Source organism: Rana temporaria, chromosome 5 (genome assembly GCF_905171775.1).
Source record: "Rana temporaria chromosome 5, aRanTem1.1, whole genome shotgun sequence".
Lineage (NCBI taxonomy): Eukaryota > Metazoa > Chordata > Amphibia > Anura > Ranidae > Rana > Rana temporaria.
In genome coordinates this window covers 79760043-79781777 of record NC_053493.1, presented here as the reverse complement: position 1 = coordinate 79781777, position 21735 = coordinate 79760043, and the positions used below count along the sequence as shown (strand labels likewise).

The following is a 21735-nucleotide window of genomic DNA, read 5'->3' as shown; positions in this document are numbered from 1 at the left end:
GGGTACAAGTCGCCTAGAAGTCGGATTGAAGTAGTACAGGAACCTTTTTTGAAGTCGGAGCGACTGCAGTAGTGTGCATTAAGACGGCTCCATTCACATACATTGATTTCTTCATGCAGCGCGACTTGAGGTGACTAGGGGGACTTGGGGCGACTTGAAGTCGGATCCAAAGTCGGACCTGTATGAATTGGCTCTTAAGAATGAAGGACATCTTCACAAATGTTTTATTTTTTAAATATATTAGCCTTTGACTAGGTGTATTATTCCAGTTCTGATGCACATCCATTATGTAACCTCTACTGTCACTGACAAATGTTTGATCAGCTGCTACAGGCCAGGGCTTATGCAGCAATCCTATTAAAGTGGAACTAAACCCTCCTATCCTTTTCAGCCAAGGAAGCGGCCATCTTAGCCTTTGTTTGATCTGCAACTGCCAAGGTTCTGCACACATGATAATTTAAGGCACCAGCCATTTGATAGACAGTTTGATTGAGAGCACAAGTAAATGTGACAGGCAATACTCTCGACACGGGCTGAAACGTGCCAATCTTTCCTATTTGCGTTTGTCTACTGTGGCTTGTCAATAAATTGAAATGAATGGGCACCGATTCCGAAGTGCCTGAAAAGCACTTTGGAAGCGCTGCATCACGGGCTCTTTTAATCCCTTTTAACCCCTTCTTGTGGGGTTAAAAGCACCCCACTACTACTCCAAAACAGCGGTAAAGTGCCGCTAAAATGAGCAGCGCTTTACCGCTAATGCCGGAATCGCCACAGTGTGAAAGTAGCCTTAAAGGGGTTGTAAAGGTACAATTTTTTTTTCCTAAATAGCTTCCTTTACCCTAGTGCAGTCCTCCTTCACTTACCTCATCCATTGATTTTTTTTTTTAAATGTCCTTATTTCTTCTGAGAAATCCTCACTTCCTGTTCTTCTGCCTGTAACTCCACACAGTATTGCGAGGCTTTCACCCTGGTGTGGAGTGACGTGCTCGCCCCCTCCCTTGAGGGGCGAGCAGGAGAGTCAGGACACTCTCTACGTTACAGATAGAGAAAGGAGCTGTGTGTTAGTGGGCGTCCTGACTCTCCTGCTCGCCCCCTCAAGGGAGGGGGCGAGCACGACACTCCACACCAGGGAGAAAGCCTTGCATTACTGTGTGGAGTTACAGACAGAAGAACAGGAAGTGAGGATTTCTCAGAAGAAATAAGGACATTTAAAAACAAAATCGAAGGATGAGGTAAGTGAAGGAGGACTGCACTAAGGTAAAGGAAGCTATTTAGGGAAAAAATATGTTACCTTTACAAACCCTTTAAATCATTAGGTTTAGTTTTTTTTAAGTTTTTAGCTGATTCCTGCTGAATCAGACAAAATTCGAAATTGTGGGTGCCCCTGTTAGTACCACCAGGCTCATCAAACGTTTATTTTAAAATTGCAGCTATCTGAATAAAATAAGCGTGGATCAGGAATCGATTGATTTTCACTCCTTCAGTCCATAGGTTGAATAAGGGAAATCCGAAGCCTCGTACACACGACTGAGGAACTCGACGGGCGAAACACATTGTTTTCCTTGTCGAGTTCCTTGTTAGGCTGTCGAGGAACTGGACAAGGCAAGTTTCTCCATTCCCATCGAGGAAAAAGAAGACATGCTCTCTTTTTGGCTCGACGGGATCCTCGACAGTTTCCTCGTCGAAAAATGTACACACGACCGGTTTCCTCGGCAAAAAAAAAATCCCAGCAATTTTCTTGCTGTTTTTTTCCGAGAAACTTGGTCGTGTGTACGAGGCCTAACAGTGTATGACTACTGGTCTTACCTTTTCTCAGTGAACTTTCTCAACTGATCATTTTGTAGTCATGAAGCATCCCCAAGATTGGGGAACATTTCATAAATCTACTGACTGTACAGAGCTGCAAAGCCTTGTCTTTATGTTGATGAAAAGCAGGTACTGTATGTGAGCTCAGAGGTCAATGAATAATTAAATCAGTAGGAATTTCTTACCTTAACCCACATTAACACGGGGGAAGTTACGGTCAGCTGGTCACTGTGGACGTGGACTCCACCTCGTGTCCTGAAAATATGCATAAACACAGATTTTTCACACTGCTATTATCTCCATTATAACCCAGTAACAAACACTGTGAAATAGGCTTGTTTTAGACTTTCTTTGTCAAAGTTAGCACATTTAGGTAACCCCTTTCCAGTTCTCAAGAACTCTTCTTATCCATTAATGCAGTGATCTTCAAACTGTGGCCCGGGGGCCAGATGTGGCCCTTTGCTTGCCTTTATCTGGCCCATATCTGGACACTATGCTTCCCATTGATAAACAATGAGGCACTATTCCTTCCATTAAAAACAATGATGGGGCACTAATGCTAGGACATTTTCTACTCCCACTGGCCACAGTCCGGCCCCCCTAAAGCCCTTTGCTTGGAAAGTTTGGAGACCCCTGCATTAAGGTATGCTTCATCATCCAGGCAGACTGATCAGTGCAGCTGTTGGATGGCTGCATTGCTTAGTATTCACCTTTCATACAACCAATCGCATTGTCCTCAATGTTATATGAGCAGTTAGGACCCCCACAAACATTCTTTATCTGTCATATTTAACCATCTGCAGATTTGTCTGCTTCCCACTGAGAAGTGCTTGGTCACAATCATTCTAAAGCTGGTCATACACTAATAGATTTTTTTTCTTTTTTAACTCAGCCTGCTGGCTTAACAAAAAAAATCTAACAGATTCCTCCATCCATGCTATACAGCACAAGGAGATGAATCTGTAGTACTGCTATTGCATTCTTTCAATTATTTAAATTTGAATCCTGGAACAACTGCTTCAATGGGGAGAAAAGGGGACAACTAGTAATATTACAACATTATCCTGGCTATGTCAACCTATCACCTGTCGATACCTAAATTGTATCGGGTGCAGTCCACGTGACCAAAAAAACAAACAGCGCAAAGGGAAGATTAATTCCCCAAGCAGTCACTAAGTGGCACACTTCAGTTGAATAAAAAAGTTACTAAAAAATAAACATACATACTCACCTCTATGTTGCAGCATCGCTGTGATGTGACCACTGATCACCCAGTTCCCGGTCTTCTCAAAGTTGAGAGCGGTGACTGTCAGTCACCGCACTCTGCTTTGCCCTCCAGCACTCACTGAAGTCTCGGGCTGAAGAAAGGCCGGATGCAGCTAACTTTGGCTCCCAACCGAGCATTGAGACCGGAGCCAGCTGTCAATCAGGCAGCTGGGTTAAGCCCGACAGAGGCTGCTCACTAATTAGGCAAATTAGGCGGTCGTCTAAGGGCTCGCACTCATAAGGGCCATGCGGCCGCCTAATTTGCCTGTGATGAATACTAATGTCGGCATCATCAGATCTCTCTATTACCCCTCTCTCTTTCTCGCCTCCCCCTCTCTCTCCCCTCTTGCATTGGCTGAATATGTCTAATGGGTGAGGAGGGAGCCCTGGAAGTGGTGCTGATCACCTGTGTGCTAGATCCGTGCATTTTCTGCAGCCATTTTTCTTGCTTGAATTATTTTTCCCATTATAGGCGTGAGTGGGGCCTCATAGCCTTTTTGCCTAAGGCCTCACAAAGCCTAGAGCCGCCTCTGAAGCCGACAATTTGGTCAGAATCCTACCAGAGCCTGGAGCGGGTTTTTCATGTCAGCTGACAGATGGATGATTTTGGGTCACAGGAGAGCACAAGTAACTGCATTCCTGTGACCCACAAGAGAAGTATGGTCAAAAAAGCTTTGGCCATACATCTTTTAATGCAGCCTCCCTACTTCTGAAAGACTTATATCAGGGAAGAAACAGAAGGGGCGATTTTAAACAATATTGAAGTATCCACCTACCAGTGCAGACCTCTGCCCATATATATTCTATTGTGTGTAAAAAATATACATATAACCAATGTGCGATGTCCACTGGTGTTATCCTCCTCTCCTTGCTGTTAGAATTTGGTGTCACTCAAGCCTCGTACACACGACCGAGGAACTAACTGTAAGTCCGAAACGCGTCGGCCATCCTGTTTTCTGTTGGTTGCAGTGACTGTGTTTGTACAGTTGAAAAATAAAGACAACTTTTTTAAGTTATTTTGGAGTGCGGCTGTCCAGTTTTCGTTTTTCTATTTGCTATCATCAGCATTGCCAGCACCTTGGTAGTTCAACAGCCCTTGATTGCTCACGGGGCTCACCTGGAGCGGTGAGAAATTTGTCGGGCGAAACACATAGTTTTCCTCATCGAGTTCCTTGTTAGGCTGTCGAGGAACTCGACAAGGCAAGTTTCTCCATTCCTGTCGAGGAAATAGAGAACTTGCTCTCTTTTTGGCTCGTCGAGTTTCTCGACAGTTTCCTCAACGAAAATGTACACACGACCGGTTTCCTCGGCAAAAAAATATCTCCCAGCAAGTTTCTTCCTGGTTTTTGCCGAGAAACTCGGTCGTGTTTACGAGGCCTCAGTTTCCCTGAGCAAGCTGAGTGGGGAACCTCTAGCCCAGGGTTTCTCCTACTAGGGTTCCTCCAGAGGTTGCTAGGGGTTCCTTGAGACAGGAGCAATTTCTGCCCCTCAGATAAGTTCTCACTGACACCATTGATCTTTTTAGCTATCTGTAAGGGGGGGATTCTTCCCAATGACCAAAAGTGTAAGGAGCATTCTTCCTACTGACCATCACACTAATATATAATATATATTAGTGTGATATGTGTGATTTTATATATATAATACACAATATAAGTTGTAGATACAGTGGAACCTCGGATTACGAGCATAATCCGTTCCAGGAGAATGCTCGTAAAATTCAAAGTACTCGCATATCAAAGCGAGTTTCCCCATTGAAGTCAATGGAAACAAAAATAATTCATTCCGCATTGACTTCAATGCCATGCAATACCGCATGTGGCCAGTGGCGGAGGGCATCGGAGAGCCTCGGAAACACACGGAAAGGCCCGAGGACTGCTTGGCTGACCTTGGAAAGGCTCGGGGACGGACTATTTCCGAGTCTTTTCGTGCATTTCCGAATGGGTACGATCGGCGTCGTTCTGCTCCGCTCGACTCCGGCGCCCCCCCATCTCAGGCCAAACACGGTACTGCACACCGCTGTGGCTTGAATCCTGCTAATTTTGTAAGACAACATGTCATGGACGTTCTGCCCGCTTCCGTGGGCATGCGCCTATGCGCATGCGTGGGACACGGCCGTTGCCCACATCTGTGCGCATGCGCGCATGTTAGGCGCACGTCATATGCAGCGTTCAGCTGACTATAAAAGACACTGCCTGAATGGGGCACATTGCGGCTTGATCTGCATGTGTTCCCGTGTTCCTGCTTTTGCATTCTGCATTCTGCTCCAGTGTATGACCCGGCTTCCTGACTCTGCTTCCTTCTCCAACCCTGACCCCGGCTTGTCGACTTGGTTGTATCCTGCCTGATTACCCGTTACCTGAACCCGGCTTGGACTCTGACCATCCTTCTGCCTAGTGTGTATGCTGATCCCTCTAAGTGCATGATCCGGCTTGTCTGACTCCTTTACCTACGTCTGCTGCTCTGCTGACCCTCTTCGGCTGCTCTGCTAACCTGCACCCGCTGTTTCGCATTCTCTATCCTGCCGACCAGCATCACCTGCTTCCTGTCCAGCAGTTCCAGCTTCCTCTGCAGCAACATCAGATCCGGCACCTTTACTTCACCGTGCTCAGAGACCACTGTCCCCATTCCAGCGGTCTCTAAGCCGGGGTTGTACGGGAGGTCTTCCTCCACGCTTCAGGCTCACACCCAGGTACGTAACACAACACTCGCAAACCGAGTCAGGATTTTAAAAAATACAGTGCTCGTATTGCGAAACGCTCGTTAACGCGTTACTCGCAATCTGAGGTTCCACTGTATAGACGTTTTTAGCAGGGGTTCCCGACACCACAAAGTTATTTCATGGGTTCCTTTGTGTTGAATAGGTTGAGAAAGGCTGGTCTTACCTAAAGACAGCAGTAATATGCATAGCAGAAGGGAACGATTCCTAAAGAATCCCTACCACACTGGAAGTCATGACTTTAATGATAAGCACATTTTTATAAGGCATATAAGTTTTACAAAATGTGAGCTTCTTGCAATGTGTGTAGAATTATCTCTCTGTTTTCCTAATAATCAGAACAAGGATGACTCATGAAGTTAAGCTGTCAGGTGGTGAATTCTGACAGGCGCTCTAAATTGATGCTATCATTGGGGCAGGGTGTACATTAAACTTGCAGTTCTCGCAGGGAGTAAAATATTTGGCACTCTTCTATAGATCAATGGGATATAATGCAACTCACTCATCTGTGGTTTAGGATTGCTTTAACGTAAATGTTTCTACAGCTGACACATCAATTATTTTCATATCTGTAGGAAACTTCATACGCTAAAAACTCCATCTGCTCCAAATCTTTTCTCCATCAGTAGATCAAGTACTAAAGCCTAATAGATATGATGAAATGTTCTCTGGGTTATGGAAAAATACTCAACCTAAGTCACTATTTGATATGCCCTGATCAACTGAATAACACACAACACACAGCAAGATTCAGCATTCTCTGAGTCTATACCTTCCAGTTCATCAATTTAAAGGGGAGTTCCACCCACAATTTCACTTTTTAAATATAAATACCCCTGTAATACACAAGCTTTATGTAGTCTAGTAAAGTTAGTCTGTAAACTAAGGTCCGTTTTGTTAGGTTGTTACAGCATTTAGTTAGTTTATAATCTAGAAATAGACCGTGGCCATCTTAAGTGTGGGCATCATGAAGCCAGACTGTATGACTTCCTGGATTTCAGCCTTGCAGATCTCGCACATGCTCAGTGCTGCACAAGCAATGTAATAGGTTTCAGTCAGGTTTCCATAGCAACGGGAGTGTCAGAGGAAGTTGCCGCCCCTTCTCTATGCAAATAGGCTATTTGCAAGGACTACTGGGATACATGATGCCTATCCCAGAAACCCTTGCGAATAGCCTTGTGACTTAATAGCCTAGGCCAGTGATGGCGAACCTTGGCACCCCAGATGTTTTGGAACTACATTTCCCATGATGCTCATGTACTCTGCAGTGTAGTGTAGCATCATGGGAAATGTAGTTCCAAAACATCTGGAGTGCCAAGGTTCGCCATCACTGGCCTAGGCTAATAAGGAGGAGGAAGTAATGAAGGACTACAAAATAAAGGTATTTACAAGCAACAAAATAAATAAAAATTGTCCACTCTGAACACTATGAGATTAGGGCATGCAGCACAGACAAACATAAAAAAATGGGTGGAACTCCACTTTAAAGCTACAGGTTTGCTTTAATGCTGATCACCATGTTTAATGCAACTTTATATACTGTATTTATTGGTGTTTAACACTCACTTTTTCACCCTGCAAATCGGTTTCAAATAGTGTGTGTGCGTGTTATACGCTGATACTGCAATATGGGCTGCCTCGGAGAGAATGGGGAGGGTGGCGGGACGAGTGCCGTCAGATTACATACAGTGAGAATCTCCTGTTTACTCAGTGGCCTCTGAAATAAGAAGTCCCGTCTCCTGGGCCGGCATCGGACCAGTGTTCTGTCTATCATAGAAGCCAGTCCAGGAGGCCGCCAAGTAAACAGGAGATTCTCGCTGTATGTAATCTGACGGCGCTCATCCCGCCCCCCTCCCTGAGATGGGCATTGATCAGACTGCATTCATGGCAATGGGGAGGATGCAGATGCGCATTAATCAAGCTGCATTGATGGGCAATTGTGAGGCTGCAGATGGGCATTGATTAAGCTGCATTGATGGGCAATGGTGAGGCTGCAGATGGGCATTGATCAAGCTGCATTGATGGGAAATTGTGAAGCTGCAGATGGGCATTGATCGAGCTGCATTGATAGGCAATTTTGAGGCGGCAGATGGCCATTGATCAGGCAGCATTGATGAACACTGACCATTATTTTGCTTCAAAGTTCTTTATTAAAAAAAAAAAAAATTCCTGAAACTTCCTTCTTAAAGCGGGAGTTCACCCCGAATGGTCTGCGGGACTGGGCGTTCCTATTTGATTGACAGCCTTTCGACGGTCGCATACAGCGTGTCACGAGTTGCCGAACGTCGGTGCGGCGCTATACGGCGCCTGCGCACCAATGTTCGGCTACTTTCGGAAACTGGTGACGCGCTGTATGCGATGGTCGGAAGGCTGTCAATCAAATAGGAACGCCCAGTCCCGCAGCCCATACCTGGAAGCGGCGGGAGAACATCTATCTCAAAAAAGGTAAGTACTGCATTGATTTTAATCAAAACACCCGATTCTGCTTCCCGTAATTAGGGCCAATCTACTGTTAAAAATGTATTTTTTGGGTGAACCTCCACTTTAAAATGAAGGTATGTGTTATATGCTTGTGCGTGTTATATGCAGATAAATCCGGTAGTTTGGTGGAAAAAAGAAATGTTCCTGGACTGCCACACTCTGATAGGCGATTTATTGAAACAAAATGAACATAGCTATGACTAAGCATCTATCCATGATGTGAAACATGTTAGCTTTTTTGTCCCCTATGTCCACTTTCTACAATTGATTGCAGTGTTGCATGAATTTTTGGATGTTATACAGCTTTGGATTTTATCCTTTGTTCGTTTTGTTTCAATAAATCGCCTATCAGAGTGCGGCTGTCCAGGAACATTTATTTTTTCCACGGATGAGCGCAGAGTCTGCACCTGTCAGTACTACAGGTGGGGAGCACAGCATAGGTTGCAGGGCTTGGAGCGGTACTCTTTTCCAAATACGGTAGTTTGTTTGGGCCAAGCTGGTCCAAATAAACTACTTATATTTTAAAGGAGAAGTTTAGCCTAAGCTATTTTGGTTGTACTTCTGCTGTGAATCACAGGAGGGCAGTTCATTCTGTGTCCTGTGCCCCGTTTTCAGCGGAGAGCGGGCTAAAGCCCACCGTTGGCTGATAGCACAAAGCCGGTCCAGGGCCGGCCCTAAGCCGATCTGCCCTAAGCCTGGACTGGCAGCTGGCTTAACACCTCTCAGCAAGCTGCTCTGAGCCAGGCACTCTGGCTCTATGCCCCCTCCACAGCTCAGCGCTCCAGTGAGCACTGGAGGGTCTGAAGACCAATAACTGAGCGATCAGCATGATTTGGTCATTCAGTTCTCAGTCTTAGAGGTGGTGGGGGACAGCTACAGCTTGGATTTGTGCTGCAGTCATCTAGGTGCGTATGATTGTTCGTTTTTTTTTCTTAAAGGCATACCGTATATACTCGAGTATATACAGTACTTCTCTTTTAAGGAAACTTGGAGATCAGCTTTAATTCCACACTCCTCTTCCAGCATATACTTACTTTTCCTCCGATGCTAGTGCAGGGGGACCTAGAAAAATATCTTGTACTTCCAGGTATGGAGAAGCATGTGATTCACTCCAGCACTGGGCCAATCTGCAACAACACACAGGGAGTCCATAGCCCTGTGTAAGCTACTACTGCAGGGGCTTGTAGCTTAAACAAGATTTTTCCTTCATCCAAGAGAAAGTTCTGGGACAGCCACACTCCTCATATGCTTTTTATTGAAGAAAATGAACTTTACACATCACATAACAGAGGATCAAAAGGCAGGAGATCTTAACGCAGTTCACGCTTAATCATAAGCTTATAATTAAGCGGTAGCTTAAAGTGTTTCTAAACCCACAACAGTGAAATCTGTATCTGTATGTGCAGCTTTTTTACAGCCTTTTTTTTCACAGAGCATTAACCCCTTAGGTTGCACTGTGAGTATATAGAAAGCATGCTTTACAGCATTTACAGACTAATTTTACTGTTGTGGCTTTGGTAACACTTTAAATATAGAGAAGAGAGATCATCAATGATTCATTATTTATGTATGTGTTTAGTTAGATACATTTTTTTAGGCTGGCCGTATATGGTTTCTGCTGAATCAGCCAAAATGTGAGCCATAGTTTGCCCTGTCGGTGTTACCCCCTTTAAAATTGACGGATCGGTTTCAAAATCATAAGAGCTGGTTGGAAAATTATCAGCCGAACAATGACCACATCCTGAGATCCTAAGATGTATGATCCAATCAATTGCAGTCACTGATCAGGTATTCAGACAACTGTGGATTCTAAGGCTATCAAAATACAATAGCCACCAGAGGACCTTATTATCCACACTGTTTAGTGTAGATAGGGGAATCTAGTGTCTTCTCTCATCTGGAGCTGAAGAAGAGATATTTTAAAGTGGATGTAAACCCACTCTCATCCTTTCTAAACTACTGCCATAGTGCCAATCTATAAGGATATACATGCCTCCTGCATGTATCCTTACCTGTCAAATGTCTCCCCTCTGTGTGTTATCAGACCAAAAAAAAAATGCAGATTCTGTGGGTAGATCTGTTGTTTTGGAGCTCGGTGGGTGGAGTTGTGATGTCAGTAGACTCCCCACCTACCTCTACACTCCCCTTGTCAACATGCATTTTTTCCTGTGTATTTCTTACACTGAATTCTATGATCACTAACATCCAGTCAAAATCCAGAAAAGTAACCACATGACTTCAGAAAAGGAGTAGGGGTGGGAATTAAAAAATAATGCCTGTCTTAGGCTAGTGCATGAGATATGTAAATAACCTGTCACTCACAGCAAGGGGGCGGAACGGACAAAAGTTTTCTCCTGTTTGTCCGTTTATCTCACTGAAAAAAGAAAAGAGGATTGCTCAGAGCTGGATTAACTCTTTGTGTCAAGACTGGGCACAGATGATAGGAAATATTATCCTCTACATTGTGACAGAAAAATATAAATAACTTTTTTTCGGGTTTACATCCACTTTAATGTGTATGGCTAGCTTACATCTGTGCAGTCTATTTAAAGTGCAGCAATTCACCAGACCTTGCACAGAATACACAATAAACATTAAAGTGGAAAAAATTACAAAGTCTAAGTATTCTTAAAAATGCACTCTCCCCCCTCCTCCATTATATGCCTAACCTGTACAAAAAAAGGTCTGTATACTTACCTATTTTTAACCCGCTCCGGTGATCCTGCAGCTCCTTCTTAGGGAACGCTTACACAATTTCATAAACTGTGACATCACCCATAGCCCAACTGTTAGCGGTGCTGCCTCCTCTCCCCTGCAGCAGCTGCTTACTGACACAGGGGAGATGGAGCTGCAGGATCATGTGACTAGAGCAGATTAAAAATAGGTAAGTGCACGCCTATTGTTTTTTACAGGTTAGGCACGATAAATAAGAGGGGGTAGGGTATATTTTGAAGAATAGATAGTGTTAGGCTTTTCTTCCACTTTAACACTGTTGGTATAATATTTTTACAACCCCAATTCTAAAAAAGTTGAGATTTTGGGTAAAATCTGCATGAAAACAGAATGCAATGATTTGTAAATATAGTAAAAAAAAGTGCAGCGCTATGTGTAACCAAACATAAGCATACATGTATAGTGACATTAGCATGTAAACATAATAAAGTACAGAAATAAGACCCGTCTATATGAAAATTAAAAGACTTAAATGGTATGACCACCATGTAATGAAATAGTCCACTGCATGTAAACAAATAGTGAATAGAAAACAAAAGTTAGTTTTAATGATGATTGTGAAAAAAATCCAAAAAATTAAGAAGTCACCACGGCTATTGCATCCACCACCCAGCAGAGAAGAGTCAATACGCTTACCAGAGGACAGCATCAACCAAGCATGTAGTAATAATGGTCAGGATGGTAAACACAGGAATGGTATCCAGGGCATCACAGATCTTCACAGCAACAGACCCACTTGTCAAATCATAGACTCCTTTGTGGAGCCGGCAGCTCTCCCGGTGACAGACATCTCGGTGTACCGGAAGCGGAGACTCCACAACACAGGCAAAAACAAACTCTTCAGGTTACCAAAGAGGTTGTTTTTGCCTGTGTCGTGGAGTCTCAGCTTGAGGTCATTTTGAAATTGATGTCAGCAACAGGTCTCAAAAAAGTTGGAACAGGGCCAAGTTTACCACAGTGTAGCACCCCCCTCTTCTAACAGCATTCTGTAAACGTCTGGAATGTCCAAAGCAGGCCTTCCAAGCTTTCTTCTTATTGGTTACATACAGGACCTCAGAGGGGCTTGATTAGCATGTGTGGCTTCATGCTGTAATCTCAGGACACAGCACGGGACCTCAAGGGGCAAGTCATTATAAAGAGCGACTACCCCAGCAAATTTCGGACAGTTGGCAAGTATGAAATTATTAATAAATGTTCAATTTTTTGTGAAATGTAGATGCATCAATACATGCAAGACGTTATTTAATTTTTTCAGTATAATTCCTGCATTTTGGCCTAGGAAGCAGAGAATGTCCCTTCAGGCTTAGGCCTTAAGCACACTGGGGGCCAGATTCTCAGAGCATAAATCTCCTACGCCGTCGTATCTTAGGGTGCATTTTTACGCTGAGCGCTAGGTGGCGTTTCCGTTGAGTTCGACGTAGATTATGCAAATGACTAGATACGCCGATTCACGAACGTACGTGCACCCGTCGCAATTAGTTACGCCGTTTACGTTAGAGATACGCCGGCGTAAAGATAAAGCTGGTCTCTAGGTGGCGCATCCCATGCAAAGTATGGACGTCGGAACAAGCATATCTTTTTACGTCATTTGCGTAAGTCGTACGCGAATAGGGCTGTGCGTAAATTACGTTCACGTCACAGGCATTGAGCCGACGTATTTTTGGGTGTAAATACGACGTGATACTGAGCATGCGCCGTTCGTTCGGCCATGCATCTACATGGGGTCAAGCCTCATTTAAATACAACACGCCCCCTACAGCCTACTTTGAATTACGCGTGCTTACGCCGGCCCATTTACACTACGCCGCCCTAACTTAGGAGGCAAGTGCTTTGTGAATACAGCACTTGCCTCTCTAAGTTGCGGCGGCGTATCGTAAATACGGTATGCTATGCCCGCGCAACGTAGATCGGCCGTACCTGAATCTAGGCCTGGGTGTTTAGGCCCAATGGGTTTAGCTGGAGTGCAACCGGGGCTAAATGCCCAGTGTGCATGAGGCTCTGTAGATATAAGCCCAATGGATAATTACTTCAGGACTGGCTGTGTTTTGTGCGCCTCTGATTGGGTCTACAGCCAAAGCAAGCAAAGCAGGGAAGGCTTGTGATCAGACTGCTGTAACAAGAGACTCGAGAGTAACTATTATCATTTCAAGACTCACTTTTCACTTCATTTGCCTCATATACACGACTGCTATGAGAGCTTTTGGCCGGGAATCCCGGTCGTGTGTATGCTCCATCGCAGTTTTTCCGACGGCCAAAAATCCGAGCATGAAATCTGTCCGTCTGTAAGGTTTTCCGACGGGCAGAAAAACATGCATGCTCAGAATCAAGTATGAGACGGGAGCGCTCTTTCTGGTAAAACTAGCATTCGTAATGGTGATAGCACATTCGTCACGCTGTAACAGACTGAAAAGCACAAGGCTGAAAAGCGCAAATCGTCTCTCACCAAACTTTTACTAACACGAGGATCACCAAAAGCAGCCCAAAGGGTGGCGACGTTGAAATGGAACTTCCCCTTATAGTGCCGTCGTACGTGTTGTACGTCACCGCACTTTGTCTTAATTTCCACCAAATATATAAAGTGGTTTCTTCCCCACCCTACCCTGGTTATGTCCATCTTTCAGAACTTGTGGGGGAGTGACCAAGCCTGGCCTATCAAGGAGTCCACCATGGCTACATCTACAAAAGTTTATCTCGCACCTGTTTCCATACATTTCTAAACAAAGAGAATTATCCTTAAAAAAAAATATTTTCCTAAGTTTCCCCAACACCATAAGATTCACTTACCCAAATTCAGGTAAATCTTTATCAAAGTGGACATTGTCCTCATAGACAACTTGGAATTCTTCATTAACAGCAATAACCTTTAACTGTAAATTAGAAAACAGAAACACTATAGTCCATGATTAACTACACACTGTTTATTAAAGACAAAGAGAATGTGTAAAGATTAGTAGCGTTACTAAACAATCATAAGTAATCTTTCATTGTTCTGTAATAGAAACATACAATCTTATTGGTTGCCAAGGGCTGTTGTGTTCTGGACTGCTGTGCTAAATGAACATACCTGGGAACTTTTGGAAATTGGATCCCTATAATTAGGAATGGGGTAGGGGACAAAGCTAATTGTGGCGCAATAAGCATGTTGTGCTGTGCATGCGTACTAACCCCCCTCCTTCCGCCGGCAATGATTCACAGCCGGGATCTGCTGTGTACAATCACAGCCCAGAGCTCTGTGTTGTCAATCAACACATAACTCTGTACAGAGGGAACAATCTCTCTGTTTCTCATCCCTGCTTTGCTAAGAGAAGTTAAGAGATCTATTAGCAGAAGCAGCACATTTTACACATATTACACATAGTTAGGCACACATTTGGGCTGTGGAGCCACAAGCTGTCACAGCCAGGTGCCCACAGTTGAAATGCCGGTACCAGGGAACAGAGAGAAGTGACGGTTCGGGTGAGCACATCGCTGGTTCATAGGACAGGTGCAGCTACTGACTTTTGTAGCTACTGGGCCAGATTCAGATAGGTCAGCTGACCTATCTGATTTTTGTTACGCCGCCGCAAGTCTTTCAGGCAAGCACTTGCCTGTAAAGTTGCGGCGGCGTATCGTAAATCCCCCGGCGGAATTCAAATTTGCCGGGTAGGGGGCGTTTAAAATTTAAATCAGGCGCGTCCCCGCGCTGAACGAACTGCGCATGCGCCGTCCGTAAACTTTCCCAGCGTGCATTGCTCCAAATGACGTCGCAATTTGTTTCGACGTGAGCGTAAATTACGTCCAGCTCTTTTCTGAATCGACTTACGCAAACGACGTAAAATTTCAAAACTCGGCGCGGGAACGACGGCCATACTTCACATAGGAAAATGCGCCGGGCGGTCGTTAGTTTCTGAATCGGCGTAAATCCTCATTTGCATATTTGTCGCGTACAAAAACCGAAACGCCACCTAGCGGCCGGCCTGGAATTGCAGCCTAAGATCCGACGGTGTAAGTCACTTACACCTCTCGGATCTTAGGGATATCTATGCGGAACCTGATTCTATGAATCAGGCGCATAGATACGACCGACGCAACTCAGAGATACGCCGTCGTATCTCTTTCTGAATCTGCCCCACTGACTTTTATTAAACACAAAAATGACTGGAGCTCCTCTTTAATTGCTTAGCGACAGCCCACCGTAGATTTACTGCAGCAGGGCGGCCTTTCTGCGCCAGATCACGTACATGGTATGTGATCTGACACTTCCGGGTCTGGGATGCGCATGCATGCACTGCCGGCAACCCACTCCCACTGTGATTGGACACAGCCGAAGCCAATCAGCGGGACCTGCGATCATTCAGGAGAAAGGCAGAACAGTGGTCTGCCTATGTAAACAAGGCAGATCGCCATTCTGTGAGAGGGGAATGTGCTGATCCTGTGTTCCAGCTAAGCAGGAACCCAGATCTTTACATTCCCCCAGTCAAAGCACTTCCCCCACAGTTAGATATCACTCCCAGGGAACACATTTAACCCTTTGATCGCCCCTGATGTTAACCCCTTCCCTGCCAGTGTCATTAGTACAGTGACCGTGCATATTCTTTAGCACTGATTACTGGTCCCCAAAATATGTCAAAAGTGTCAGTTAGGTGTCCAATTTGTACACCGCAATATCGCAGTCCTGCTATAAGTCGCTGATCGCCGCCATTACTAGTAAAAAAAGAAAAATAAATAAAAATATACATAAATAGTTGTAGACGCTGTAACTTTTGCGCAAACTAATCAATATACACGTATTGGGATTTTGTTTACCAAAAATATGTCGCAGAATACATATTGACCTAAATTGATGGAGAAATTTGATTTTTTTATTGGGAATGTTTTATTACAGAAAGTAAAAAATACAGTTTTTAAAAAGAAAATTGTCCCACTTTTTTTGTATATAGCGCAGAGGTGATCAAATTTATTTTCAAGCTCTATTTGTGGGGGGAAAAGGACATTCATTTTATTTGGGTACAGTGGCGTACGACCGCGTGATTCTCAGTTAAAGTATTGCAGTGCTGTATCGCAAGAAATGGCCTGGTCATGAAGGGGGGTAAACTTTCCGGAGCAGAAGTGGTTAAAGCGGCTCTAAAGTTCCACTGTCACAAACTGTGTCTCTTCTGTATGGGGATATTTATTATAGCAAAAAGTAAATAAACATGTTTTTTTTTTTTTCAAAAGTTGTCGCTCTATTTTTGTTTATAGCGCAAAAAAATAAAACCACAGAGGTGATCAAATACCACCAAAAGAAAGCTCTATTTGTGGGGAAAAAAAGGACGTCAATTTTGTTTGCACGACCGCGCAGTTGTCAGTTAAAGCGACGCAGTGACGAATCGCAAAAAGTGGCCCGGTCATTTGGCAGCCAAATCTTCCGGGGCTGAAGTGGTTAATGAATCATTTATATGACTATCGTCCATTACTTTGATTGAGATTAGTTTGTATATGTTTTAGGCCCCTTTCACACGGGGCGGATCAGTAATGCCTCTTGAACCTCCGCTTGCTCAGCGGGGATCGCTCCGTTGATCCCCGCTGAGCCGGCGGATGACAGGGCGGTCCCTGCACACTGTCTTTCTCCGCTCTCCGCTCTATGGGGGGGATCGGATGAATACGGACCGTCTGTCCGTGTTTACCTGATCCGCCAGACGGATGGAAAAGTAGGTTTTTCCTCCTTCACACTTTGGCGGATCGGAGCGGGTCGGATGTCAGCGGGCATGTCACCGCTGACATCCGCGGCTCCATAGAGGATAGTTCATAGTTCAGGTCCGCGTAAAAAACTGGCAGGCAGACCTGAATGGGTCGCCAGTGTGAAAGAGCCCTTACTGCTATACCTGATTGTTATACACCAGAACCAGTTGCCTTAAAGGGTCACTAAAGGATTTTTTTTTTAGCTAAATAGCTTCCTTTACCTTACTGCAGTACTGGTTTCATGTCCTCATTGTTCGTTTTTGCTTTGAAGTAGCTGTAATTCTGCTGTGATCTCCACACTTCCTGGTTGCCTGTTTCCTTATAACCATCATACTGGGAGATTTTCACGGTGGTCTAAGCTGTCATTACTGTGTGTCTAAAACTCCTCAGAACCAATCAGATTCATTTTAAAAACAAAACACTGCCCTGGATTTGTTGTTTTTGTTCTGTGAGTCTTCCCGACTCACCTCTCACACGGAAATTCATGTATGTACCTTTAAAACGGAACGTGAAACTAGAGGTACATTATATGATAGATTGAATTCAATTTTTAATCATTTTTAAAAGGAATCAGTTAACTTTTATGTCTCTATACCCAATAAACAGTCATTTCAGCAAAACATTTTTTTTCCTTTAGTGACCCTTTAAATGTTTCTGTTATTTGTATGGAAATTTTAATAAAAATTATTTAATGCTAAAATAAAAGAAAATACTGTTACCATGTCTAAATGCATGTGAACGCATGCACATTTAAATACAGGAGTTTTTGACCAGGGAAGCATAAAGTTTGTTAATACTTCCCAGATCATTTCTCCTGCATATAATAAACCAAATGCAGGAGGTGTAAGGAGATCACATAGAGGGGGTTATTTACTAAAGGCAAATCCACTGAAAGTGCACTTGGAAGTGCAGTCACTGTAAATTTGAGGGGGACTTGCAAGGAAAATAAAAAACAGCATTTTAGCTTGCACATGATTGGATAATAAAATCAGCAGAGCTTCCCCTCATTTCAGATCTACCCCTCAGATTTACAGCAACTGCACTTCCAAGTGCTCTTTCAGTGCAATTTCAAGTGCGCTTTGCATTGTAGTTTGCACTTGTACTGCAAAGTGGATTTTCCTTTCGTAAATAACTCCCCATTATGTAGATTTGTCTTATTTCCTCTGCAGATGATCAGAGATGATTATTACATGAAGAATGCATATTACCTGCTGAGTGCTGAAGTCAAAGCCCAGGTAATATGCAGCAGAGGCCATGGGAGAGGATCACGCTGGCTGCAGCCCTGCGTCTGTGAGCATCCACAAGGTCCTGACATAAATCAGTAACCAGAAGCAGCTCCAGGGGGTTCTAGTTAAAGGATTAGAGGAAGCAAAGGGCGATTGGTGACATGCTTTATTCACACAGCACTCTGATTGTCAGCAAACACTGCATGTCTCTCTCCTTACTTCCTGTAGTGCACTGACAGCTTCCTTCCTGATCCTCATGTCACTGTAATGTGATTCCCTGGATTATGGAGGCAATGCTCCAGGTCTGAAGCTGTAGCCGGCTCTGCAGCACTTGTAGAACTAGAATTTCCAGCATGCCCTTAGGGGTTGCAGCCCTATTAGTCCTATTAGCCCTATTAGTGCCCTTGCAACAAAAATAGTTGAGTTCCGTCTGTTAACCTTCTTTTATTTATATACTGACATCCAGATTGGCAGGACAAGCTTTCGGGTGTACCCCCTTCTTCGAGGTCCAAGCAGTACTCCAAGAGTACTGAAGAAGGGGGAGCACCCCTGAAAAAAATTGTTCTGAGAATTTGGATTTTGGTGCAAATAAAAGAATAGTGTCAGACAGAACTCAATTGTGTCAGTATGCCCCACACACGTCATTTTCTTGGCAAATGCAATTTTTTCAGGCTGCATTCACACCTGAGCGTAGCATCTTTAAAGTGTTTTTCTGGTGTTTATTCGCATGATTTTAGTGTGTTTTTATGCAGTGTTTTTGAGTTTTGGCTTTTTTTAATTAGACAATAGAGAAAACTATCATCTGTTGCATCATTTGTGCTAGGTTTCTCAGCTTTTGTTAGCTTTTCCATAATTTTTTCTTTCTTTTTTTTAATTAATATTATTCATTTATTATTATTATTTTTGTTAGGCTAAGGGCTCAGAGTTAAGATTAGGTTAGGGTTAGAATTTATTTATTGTTTTAAAATTATTTATTTATTAATTATTTTTATTACAATTAGGGTGTTAATATTACTACTACTACTACTAATAATAATAATAATAATTTATTATTATTATTATTATTATTATTTTTAGGGGTTAAAGTGGATAATAAATAAATGTATGCGACCGTCGGAAGCCTGTCAATCAAATAGGAATGCCCAGTCCCGAAGACCATACCCGGAAGCGGCGGAGAAGATGTATCTCTAAAACGGTAAGTACTGCTTCGATATAAAAAAACACCCGATTCCCCTTGACAAAATGAGCCTCAATCTAATGTTAAAAATCGTTTTTCGGGTGAACTTTCGCTTTAAGTTAGGGGTTGATTATTTATTTATTTTTACATAGTATTCATTTATTGTATTTATTTGTGATTTTTTTTATTTATTTGTGTATTTATTTATTTTTATTATTATTATTATTATTATTATAAATAATAATAAATAAATAAATACACAAATAAATAAAAATAATCACAAATACAATAAATGAATACTATGTAAAAATAAATAACCCCTAACTTAAAGTGGAGGTTCACCCTATAAAAAATTTCGAACACTACATCCAGCCCAGTTCTGCATATAAAATGGCACTGACCTTTTCTTTTTTTTTTTTTTTTCGTAGATAGCGTTTAGCCGTGGAATTCACCGCGGCTTCCGGGTAGGGAATCCCGCGGGAGTGGGCGTTCCTATTGACATGCCAATTGATTGACATGCTAAACGACGGCGCACAGGAAGCTCGGGTCGCCTGCGCACCGGCGCCGAATAGAGCCGAGCCGACCCAAGCTTCTTTCGGGAAGTCGTGAAGCGATGTGTGCGCCGTCGTTTAGCATGTCAATCAATTGGCATGTCAATAGGAACGCCCACTCCCGCGTGATTCCCTACCCGGAAGCCGCGGTGAATTCCACGGCTAAACGCTATCTACGAAAAAAAAAAAAAAGAAAAGGTCAGTGTCATTTTATATGCAGAACTGGGCTGGATGTAGTGTTCGAAATTTTTTATAGGGTGAACCTCCACTTTAACCCCTAAAAATAATAATAATAATAATAAATATATAAAACAATTATGCCTGAATTAAAATCTAAACATTAACAGCGCTTATTATGAATATTCAATGATATAATGTTTCATATATTGCAGTATTAAAAAGCTACCGTGTTTCACCAAAACTCCTATGAAGCATAAGTTATAGCACAACCACTATTAACAATTAATGATCTGTATGTCAGCATTTGATGCCCCATACACATGATAGGAATTTCCGATGGCCTAAAATCCGATGGAATTTTTCGTCGGAATTCCGTTCAAGCTGTCTTGCATACACACTGTCAGACCAAATTCCGACCGTCCAAAATGCTGTGACGTAAAAAACACTACGACGAGCCGAGAAAATTGAAGTTCAATGCTTCCGAGCATGCTCCTCCGGGGGTAATGCTACACATAAAAAGCAGCTTTGGCCCAACAGCTTCCATTTGTCGTATATTATATGGTTGTTGGTGGACTATTTCAAAATTAATCTTAGGCCCCGTACACACGACCGAACATGTCCGATGAAACTTGTCCGTGGACCAGTTTCATCGGACATGTTCGGTCGTGTGTACGGCCTATCGGACTGGTTTCCTGGCCTAGTAGACAGGTTTCCAGCGGACAAAAGTTTCTTAGCATGCTTAGAAACTTGTCCGCTGGAAACCTGTCCGTCGGACATGTCCGCTGGTTAGAACGTCTAACCAGCGGACCGAAATCCCGTGCATGCGTCAAATTGATTTGACGCATACGTGGAAGCATTGCACTTCCGTGTTTGAGAACGTCTGTGTCTTCTACGTCACCGCGTTCTCTGTCCGCGGGGATTTTGGTCTGATGGTGTGTACACACATCAGACCAAAAGCTGCCAGGAGACATGTCCGATGAAAACGGTCCACGGATCGTTTTCATCAGACATGTCTCCTTGTGTGTACAGGGCCTGAGAGGATTATTTTGTGCAGTTTGGGCATTTACCTGTATTCAGTGAGCTGGCAGGCTGGATAGGATCGCCATGTACTATGGAAGGGTGTAGCAGGCCCTGTGCTGTACCTTGTCCCATCATCAGCATTTCATGTGTACTTAGAATTAGTTCCAGCAGGCCTGCAGGAGACAGCAAGTTATTTTTTATGTTATGCCTGCTGGAACAATTTTCTGGCTGTTCAAACAGGTACCCTGTGTACTGAAGTCTAGCCAATCTGGCATGCATGTTAAAACTGTTAATACCTGTTTGTACATTTACTCTGACCTTCAGCAAACGTTATCGTAAAGTCACCATGACTTATTTCTGTGTAGAACACTGCTAGTCTTCCCGGTGGACAGATTCAACCTCAAATTACCAGAGAAACTTTGAAAAAAAAAGTTTCAGGTTCCAGGGAAGGAGTTCAGACTTGAGCCAGGCTAAGGCTTTGTTTCCACTTGTGTTTGGGGGGCAGTAAAAATGTGTGGCTGAGCACCATTTTTACCACCCTCCAATCCTTCCCTTTTATACCGCAATGACAGCGGAGGGCGAGTACATATGCTGCGGCAACAATGATCTCTGATGTTGCCTTCAGTAGGAAGTCCCACCTGCTGAACATGACCCTTTCAACTGAACGGCAGCACTCCACAACCATACACAATGCATGGTTGTGGCATGCTAGTGCAGGGTTTAAGTAGGAGTTAAAGCAGGTAGTAAGGTAGCTACATTGCCTCCCCATCACCTTTTACCAGGACTCAAGTCCTGCGGGAACGCATGGGAACGGAGTTCCTGCACTTTTTTCACAGCAGGAACTTGGTTCCCTTTGCAGGACTAGGGCAGCTGAGC

At 43.6% G+C, this 21735-nt stretch overlaps 1 protein-coding gene across 1 annotated transcript in view; it reads right to left on the bottom strand.

Moving 5' to 3' along the window:
• XYLB (xylulokinase) overlaps positions 1–18164 on the bottom strand; it is a 208994-nt gene extending 190830 nt beyond the window's left edge. The window contains exons 1-3 of the mRNA XM_040352754.1: positions 17914–18164; positions 13790–13872; positions 1992–2061 (exon numbers count right to left, since the gene is read on the bottom strand). Of these exons, the coding sequence (XP_040208688.1) occupies positions 1992–2061; positions 13790–13872; positions 17914–17961 (201 nt within the window). The 5' untranslated portion in view covers positions 17962–18164. The remainder of the gene's footprint in view (positions 1–1991; positions 2062–13789; positions 13873–17913) is intronic.
• Positions 18165–21735: the final 3571 nt, after the last annotated feature.